Genomic DNA, 9,529 nt, shown 5'->3' with positions numbered 1-9,529 from the left:
CGCGCATGCTCACTCCCCCACCCCCCGTGTCGGGAACTTCGGCCCGCCCTCGATCGGGAAAAATCCTGGCGCCACCACTCAGTTAAATTGTTATTCTTTGTTTGAAATTGAATACCATGTGACGCATTTAAAAGACGTCACATACTGTAAACAGTAATTTTAAAATTAAAACCAAAACAATGAACTCCGTGAATTGCTAAAGAAAATAGATAGATATTGCTGTTTGGTTGCGCATTTTTACACCAAACGAACCAATGGATAAATTCGCATATCTCTAACGAAAGGCCTTAACATCTGTCTACACTATCAAACTTTATGTGATAAAAATGGTTTTGTGTCCATGGACATGATGATGTCATATCACTCCAAATTTAAGCATATCACTACCATATTTTGGCACATCAAACTTTTTAGTCAAACTAGTTTGATAGCGTAGACAGAGCTTTATACTTGTAGTAACATAGATATTATATAGGCGTATTAACATAATGGGCTAAACAAATTCTCAATATTTGATCTGATCATAGCCTATATAAAAGCATTCAAACAAATAAATGAAAAACCCGCCTTTCACTGGCAATAAAATGTAACTATGACGGCTGGTGAACTTTTAATAACATGTCATAAATAAAAATAGTTGTAGCTTTCCGGTATATTAATAATTTCTGAGTAATTAGCGAACTCGGAGCACACTAAGTGCGGAAATTCTGATCGCGGAAAATACTTTCGGTTTAAAGACAGGATACAATGTGTCGCATATAAGTTGTATAAATCAATTAGTACGCGAATGTGTTACTTTTATGTTTAATAAAACCTATTTTGTATTTTATTACTTGACTAGTAGAAAGGATGACGAATTTATGGATAAAGATGACGGTTGATTAGCTCAGTTAAAAAATAGAATCCGTACAAATAGCTGTGTTATACACGAGACCCGCAAGACAATTTGTTTCTAAAGGTCTGTCTACACTATCAAACTAGTTTGATTTGACTTAGTGTAGAAAGGATGACGAATGTACTATCAAACTAGTTTGTGAAAAAAAAAGTGTGATGTACCCAAATATGGTAGTGATATGCCTAAATATGATACTGATATGCAAAAATATTGTAGAGATATGAACTCATCATATCCATAGTATGGACACATATTTTTTTGTCACATAAAGTTAGTTTGATTATGTAGACAGAGCTTAAGAAAATATCGTGGTACAACAAAAAAAAACCCTTTTTATGACGAACGGTATTATCATGTCAACATCATTTCTCTGGTAGTTTTACGGGTGTGGTGGGTGTGAGCATGTGTATCACACGTAGGCTTATTACTCGCGTGATACACGCGAGGCTTAAATAGACAATCAATCATGTAGGCCTAGTTATTTTATTGATTTACTTTCAGTATAGTCCTAATCGTAAAAACTTAAGGTGCGCAAAAACTTTTACGCTGACATTTATTGTTCAGAAGAGGACTTGGGGATACTTTAACATTTCAGTTAGCTATTATTACAGCATATTATTCATAATGTACACCTGTTATCGATGTTATAACTGAAAACGCATTATTCCATTAGAAAACGTCTTGGTGGGACAGATTTATATGTCAGTGTATGGAACGCAAAAAATGACAAAGATGAATATACTCAGGTGATGATGATGGTTTTCACTCTAACCCAAGGACCAATCACGACGCGATAAATTATTCTAACTGTCGCTTGTGATTGGTCGATGTCTGATTATAATGCTTCACGTCCATTTATCTATTCTAATTTTGTAGAATGAACCCAAATTTATTTTGATAGGCTAATAAAACTATAATAAGGATAATACTGTTTCAGTTTTTTCTCTAAAATCTGATTTTTTTACTTGGCAAATATTATAGAGTCTGCACCAGGTGAATAAAGTAATTTTAATAAGGAAACAACCTACGTTTTGATTATAATATCATAAGATCATTTATGACGTGATGGGTCTGCCTTCTGATTATCCCCAAGTCGTGTTTTCTTTACTTCACACAGGAGAGGGGTGAATGTTGGGTGATAAACTATTGTAATAGAGGGCGGCATTTGCTGGCTGCTGTTTTATTTTACAATAGTATGCAACCAAAAAGCAGCACTTGTAGTTGTACTTCCACCAAAGATTTTATATAGCCGAAGGCTATACCGCCTCGTCACACTGTGATCCACACTTTTTCGTTCGTGTCTGTAAAATGACAGAGGGCGCCATACACAATAACAAAAATGAGGTTCGCGCGTAGCAACGTTTGCTAGCAACACAATCATGTTTTCAAGATTTTGGCCACAAATTGCTAAAATAATTAAATAGAAAAACTGTATACGCACGCTTTTACTGAAGAGGTCTGTGTAACATACCCTGTCCCTCCTCCCGAATTTTGAGCAGAGGGTGTTCGGGATAAACATAAGTCAAAGAAGGCCAGGCCCAGCCAAACCGGGAGAGGGAGAGAGAGATCCTCCGAAGAAGGCGTGTGGCCTAGTGTGTTGGTGTGTGAGTGTCAGCAGCCAGGGGTTGGGGCAGGCCTAGACTAGCTACGTTTGAAGAAATTCGACAAATCCTTTGCAATTTAGTTTATACAATGGGTGTCAGTTGTAGCCGAGGCGAAGACGGTAAACTATTTTTTTCCTTATTTTCTTTCTGTGTTGTTTGTGCCTGTTATATTAAAAACTTCATTCAAATAATACATTACTAGGCTAGGCCTGGCTGGCCCTAGCCTACTAAACTGACTAGGGCCTAGGCTAGACCTAGCCTATAGATAGGGCTAGGTTAATTAACATAAGCAAGTGACATACTTTAATTTAACGTTTTTTATTTTCATTTTAGTGCTGGTCTTAGCAGGTTACCATAACAATCAAGTGCCTTCATTTAAGATTGTTTTAGTGGGTGAGTTTTTAAATATAAATTAAAAAATGACCGTCATATACAACATCATTTATTCATAACATCAGTATTCATAATCATATACAGTTTACATATTTGTTCTGGCTGTTTTTATGCTTTATAATGCTTATTTTACTTATATCTCAATAATTGATATCAGCCACTTTATATGATACACATAGCTTTGTCATTTTTCCAATTGCCCCTTAATTAATATTATTATATTAATTTTTTCATATTTTTGAATTCATTCATTTATTTATTCTTCAGGAGATGAAAAGGTTGGTAAAACCAGTATATTTATGCGTTACTTCAAAAATCAATTTGATTACAGCTATCGGCCAACGACCACTGTTAGTATCGGTAAGTTACTGTCTGTTCCGACAGAGAGTCATTAAGACAGTAAAACCATAATCCATAGCCATAATCATGTTTTCCCTCTCTATGGTTTTTAGCGTCTAAAGCTCTGTCTAGACTATCAAACTTTATGGGACAAAAAATGTGATGTGCCCATGACATGACATGATGTCATATCACTACCATATTTGGGTATATCACTCCCATATTTAAGCATACCACTACTATATTTGGGCCCTCCATACTTTTTTGTCAAACTAGTTTGATAGTGTTTGACAACATATTTGGGTATATCACTCCCATATCACTACCATTATTTTGGCCCTCCACACTTGTTTGTCATAACTAGTTTTACAGTGTAGGCTTTCAGAGTACATACACAAAAGCTCTGTCTACACTAACTAGTTTGACAACATGAAGTGTGATGTGCCACTATCATCATGTCAATATGCACATCACATTTTTTTGTCACATAAAGTTTGTTATTGTAAACAGAGCTTTAAAGAACCTACAGCAGTACATTTAAGTCTGCTTTCCAATTTAAACTGAAACCTTTATTAAGGTGAAAAAATGCTATTTTTCCACTATTTCTTTTTAATTATTTTTTCTTTTTCTTTCAGAGAATGTAGTCAAGAAGTTGAACGTACCTGAACATGCGGTCGTGTCAGTCACCATCTGGGATCTGCCTGGAACCGAAGAGGTTGATTTACGGAAAAGCTATTACAAAGATGTAGATGCCGCAATCAGTAAGATGATTTGTAATTGTTAAAAATGTATTGTCCTCCAAAAACATGAAAAATGAAGATTAATAGCATCAGACCTTAAATAGGCCATTTAGATTATTATTTCAAATATAAAAATACAAAGAAACAGTTAATTTTAACCAAAAACCATTGTCTGACAGACAATTTAAGTATTTTTGCTTTAAATTACATTTTTTCAGGTAAATACATTTTGTTTCAATTCAATTGATAACTATTATATTACATTAAAATAGCATATTCAACAACAAAAATAATTTTTTCAGGGGGAAATTACATCTTTAAATGATTGAAATTGATATGGAAATTTATTTTGTAATCCAAAACAATTTAAAATATAGAATAGACGATAGAAATTAGGTAATCTACCCCTCCCCATTCCGGATGATATAATAATTAAATTATATAAATGTTATTTTTGAATTTTGTTTCTATTTTGTATTTATATGGTTTGTCGGTTTATGCGGATAGTCGCCCTTGAAATTAAAAAAAATATGTTTATCACAATTTTATTTTAAAACCAATGCAAAGTTCATTTATATTCATACTACTGTTTTGTAGTTGTAGTCGATTCCTCAGATAGAGAGAGTGTTGAGTTGGCTGGCACCTGGAAGCAAGATGTTTGTAATCATTCTACAATTACCCATAGTACCAACAACGCGGACGTCTCATACATTAAAGCCGATCCCAGTAGCATTCCTGTACTTCTCCTTGGAAATAAGTATGACTTGGTATGTTTGTTTTTTATTTACTATCTCCAAAGGGTTGCTTTTGTAAGTTTTTTTATAAAAACAAGTTTCCATTTTTCAAAGGTGGTGGTCAAGGTAGAAAAATGCAATTTATTTTAGCCTAGGTTTTAATTTGCTTTCACTTCATAACATTTATTTACAAACTCTGAAATTTATTTAAAAACTAAAATATTTAAACTGACAGACTGTCAAATGGTGTTTAGTTGACCTTTCCTGAGATGAGGTCAAATTAAGGCTGTGATTGCATTGCGGTTAAAATATCTTGACAATTTCTGCAGGTAGAGGAACGAGAAAGGTTAGAAGTAGAAAGAAATGAAAAAAATGAGGATGAAGAAAGCCAATCAAACGACAAGAATGAAACAGAATCTGAAGAGAACAAGAAGCAGAAGGAGGAGGAAGAAGAAGAGAAACAAGTATGGAGGTATGAAGATCAGCAGATTGATAAAACGGAACCTGTACCAGAAGAGATCCAGTTTCTGCAGGAAATCGCTGAGCAGAATGGATTTGTTGGCAGGTAATTGTAATATATTATGACATTTCTCCGATCAACGTTTATAACAATATTTAAGTACTAAGTTCTGTAATTATAAAATATAAAACTGATACTATAATGCACTTTTTTTAAACTTTGTGCCCAAAAGACATTTCTTGAGTACTTGGCTCATTTTTCTCTGTTTTAACAAAAGGGCAAAACTTAATCTGGTGGTCAGGCCAAATTTCCAGAATCCCCACTTTAAATGAGTTTATTGACTTTAACTTTGCTTGTGCTAAATGGTTTAGTAGCAAATTTCCCTAATTGTTCCTAGAATAAACACCAAATTCTATGGACAAAGGTTCTCTGTTGCTTCTCTTTGGAATTCTCTCCCTCTTCATATTACAAAACACATCTTTTTAACATCTAATACAAGCGCCGATGATTTTTACTTCGGTTTAGTTGATACTGGCGCTTTACAAATACATAAATTATTATTAGTATGATTGCACTGACCATGAAAGATTTTGTGATCTCACTGAGCATCATGTGTGCGAGATCTCATATGATGCTCAATGAGATCTAAAATGATCATTACACAAAGCGTGATCATGTGTGAATAGTATTTGTAATGTTACAAATAATTTCAAATCACTGGTCATCTCTTCCACTTGCGTAGTTAAAGATGTTTATATTTTGTCATAGCGTTGCCGTGTCAGCCAAGGATCCGGATGGAAGTGTTCATATCGCAATACAAGCTTTGGTCAGACATTTACTGGAAAGAAATCTTAAAGACAGCGCAATAAAGAAAATGCAAGCTGTCAACATCAAACGAAAGAAACAGAAAAAAAATGTAAAAGATGAACAGAATGAGTTCCACCCACTGAAAACTGTTGGAATAAAAGAGGTATGATTGTTTTGAAAGAGCTGCTACATATCTCAGTATTGTCTAAGGGCCTGTTCAGACATAGGGTGTTATGCATACAACTCCATAGAGTTAAGACGCTTTATATAACATTGTTTGCGATACGAAAGCATAACTCCATGGATCTAAACATACCCTAAATCTTTACAATTCAAGGTTAAAGAAATAAGACTGACTAAAGCTCTGTCTACACTATCAAACAAAATGTGACAACAAAATGTGATGTGCCCATATAGAGGCATGATGATGTGACTACCATATTTGGGTCTATCACTACCATATTTAAGCACATCACACTTTTTTTGTCAATCTAGTTTGATAGTGTAGACAGAGCTTAAAGAATAAATGTTTTCCTTTTTGATTGTCTAAATCTGGAATGTTGTTTGTTGTTTTCATAGTTGGACGATTTGTTTAGCGAGTGTAACGGAGCAATCCGTCTGACAGGGCAGCTTACGGAGGGCTTTACAGAGGCGGTGAAGAAGTTTAAGAAAGACTGTTACTCCACTGACATGATTGACACACCTAAGGCATCGATGGAAGACTGCATTGGTGGCATAAAGCAGACTTTACTAAAAGACCAAGAACTTGTGGTGCAGTTGTTTTTTCTATTTTTTATTTCATACGCATCCAACAGCGAGCTCAAACTAGCCAATTACAGGATGGATGCTTATAAATTAAGTCTCATTTGAGGCTTAGGGAATGGAGTTGAAAGATTCATTAGTTACAACCCTGGCACTAGGTCAGGATTGAACCCTGGACCTTGGGATTGGAATGCAAGCATGTTAACCACCAAGCTACAGCTCCATTAGAAATACAGCTCTAAATTTATCCTGCATTCAACTGGATTATAGAATAATTTAGAATTTCATCTTCATTTGGAATAATAAGACACTTCCACCTTTTTAGGCTATTGATGATGGCGGATTTTTACAATTAGCCTGCAAAGGGAAACTGCTCGATGAAGATGAAAAATCAGAAGATGTAAAGAAAGTGATGCTGACCTTTCAATCAGAGGTAAGTTGTTGGTTACATTTTGGACACTTCATTATACCTCTTTAGTTTGTATACTGTATAGTGGATCCTCCTGAATCACAAATAAGTTTATTAAAAATCTAGAAATAATGTAATTTGGATCCTAATATTATATAAGAGAATTTTTCTTTTTTGTTGATCCAATAAAAAAGAAAAGTTCTCTTCTATAATAAGTTTAATATCTGTTTAATCTGTTACTTTTTTTTTGTTATTGGGCCTACAACTCCACCTACTCCCAGTGCAACTATGTAGCAACAGATTTTTTTCTGGTAATAGACTGTACATTTAAGAACTAGTAAATCCTATGGCCTGAGTTTTTTTCTACAAATCGTCATCGTCATCATACTAGGCTAGTGAGGCCTCACTTCTTGCTGATCTCTTAAAAAAGGGCACTTCAGGAAAAAGTAGTTTCATTCAAATCCACCCTCGTCTGAAAGCTACACTATCAAACTTTATGTGACAAAAAATGTGATGTGCCCATATATGGACACGATGATGTCATATCACTACCATATTTGGGCATATCACCACCATATTTGGGCATATCACTATCATATTTGGGCATATCACTTTTTTTTGTCAAACCAGTTTTATAGTGTAGATAGAGCTAAAGACTCCACCAAGCAACAACTTTGCTTTTTCCACATAAAGAAGTAACAATTACTAATCTATTACTTTCATGTTATCAATTATTGTTAGATATTGGTCTGTAGTAAAGCCATCTTGAATCAATGCCCAAATATAGACACACACCTATCGAAGATAGATGGTATGATTCTCAACCAATGTAAGACACTTCCAGATGTTTTATCACGACAGGAACAAGTCGTGACAACGCGTAACATTGAGCATGTGCAATACGTTATTGACAACAACCGTGCACGTATCAAACATGCCAGAAATCAAGCCAGTGAGTGCCTACAATCTGTGGATAACACATATAAGAAAATCAAGGCGTCTTTGCTCTGGTAGGTAGACAACAACGTCAAAATAGATTTATAAATGAATGTAAACCTCTGTCTACACTATCATGCTTTATGTGACCAAAAAATGTGATGATGACATGATGATGTCATATTACTACCATATTTGGGCATATCATCACCATATTTGGACACATCACTAGTCAAACTAGTTTGATAGTGTAGATAGAGCTTAACACAAAAGTTTGTGGTACACCACGTATGTGGTTCTGAAACATATTGATAGAAACGACAAGAAGCATATTGATCGAAATGACAAGAAACTCAACAGTTCTTTTCAGAACTACATACGTGATGTACCGCAAACTTTATGTCAACGAATTTAAAACTGTAAAGTGTGTTTAACCAATAAACAGTTGAATTCAATTTATACGCATTTCTTGGCCAGAGATTATGGTATAACTCTCATGATCAGTGTTGTGTCGTTGTCAAACAAAGTGAAAATATGTATAATTTAATATAATAATCAGTCTTGTTAAAGTCTAGAAAAAGCAGGTTCAGAAACTGTAGAAGACTGACCCATATGGAGACATTTTATTTTAATATATACAAATATATATACAAATATATATATATATATACAAATATATACAAATCGTTTTCGTAAATATTTTCAGATTGTAAATAAGTATAAAAATATGCATTATTTGAATATTATTTAACGCATAATTATATATCATGAAAAAAAAATATTATTTCAATCAAGCAATTTTATTGTTGTATATACACAAACATTTTTGACGGGACACTTTCCAGTGAATATATCACTTTTTTACACCATGGCCACCTCCTATACAGAGGACACCACCCGCTACTAAGGGGTCACCTTTCCTGTAAAATGAATGAGAGCAATATGTCCAACAATACAGCCAACCTCTAATAAGCTCTGTCTACACATTTTCAAAGTTTATGTGACAACAAAATGTGAATAGTCAAATGGAAATAATGTTTTGATTACTTGACAGTGAATTATTATGTTACTGGCCTAGGTAGTAGACAACAAGAACAAAGTCATTATTTATTGAACAAGATTTTACTGATTACTGTCTACATGCATCTATATACAGTAATACATCTTCCAGACTTGCTTTGGGGTTTGTAATTTTAGCATGACCCGCCCTAGTTTACAAATTATCAAAAACGTCAGCCTCTAGAACTATAACTGATGCTTGCGTATTTTCTGAATGAGTAGTCCTCTTGGGACGTAGCTGGCTATAGCAGCAGCGTGAAAAACTATAGTACATGGGATTTTTGGGGAAAAAAATGCGCAGAATATTCCTGTACTTAGAATTGTTGAAGGGCCAATAATGATGAATAATAGATAGAATAATACAGATGTTTGGCATGATTTGTGTATTTTG

General features: G+C 34.3%; 1 protein-coding gene across 1 annotated transcript; it reads left to right on the top strand.

Moving 5' to 3' along the window:
* Window positions 1-2,250: 2,250 nt before the first annotated feature.
* On the top strand, window positions 2,251-8,697 carry LOC140054568 (uncharacterized). The gene is made up of 10 exons (XM_072099603.1): window positions 2,251-2,618; window positions 2,833-2,892; window positions 3,160-3,252; window positions 3,867-3,992; window positions 4,569-4,738; window positions 5,035-5,270; window positions 5,934-6,135; window positions 6,552-6,743; window positions 7,060-7,167; window positions 7,885-8,697. Exons 1-10 carry the CDS (start codon window positions 2,588-2,590, stop codon window positions 8,155-8,157), a joined length of 1,491 nt encoding a protein of 496 aa, XP_071955704.1. The 5' UTR covers window positions 2,251-2,587; the 3' UTR covers window positions 8,158-8,697.
* Window positions 8,698-9,529: the final 832 nt, after the last annotated feature.

Source organism: Antedon mediterranea, chromosome 7 (assembly GCF_964355755.1).
Source record: "Antedon mediterranea chromosome 7, ecAntMedi1.1, whole genome shotgun sequence".
Taxonomy (NCBI): Eukaryota; Metazoa; Echinodermata; class Crinoidea; order Comatulida; family Antedonidae; genus Antedon; species Antedon mediterranea.
Note: the sequence above shows the minus strand (reverse complement) of the source record. Positions and strands in the feature narration are given on the sequence as shown.

Excerpts from the sequence above, each read along its gene's own strand:
- LOC140054568 (XM_072099603.1), top strand. The coding sequence starts at position 2,588 with ATGGGTGTCAGTTGTAGCCGAGGCGAAGACG. Across the intron at positions 5,271-5,933 it reads CAGAATGGATTTGTTGGCAG|CGTTGCCGTGTCAGCCAAGG; the intron begins GTAATTGTAATA and ends ATTTTGTCATAG. Across the intron at positions 6,744-7,059 it reads TAAAAGACCAAGAACTTGTG|GCTATTGATGATGGCGGATT; the intron begins GTGCAGTTGTTT and ends CCACCTTTTTAG.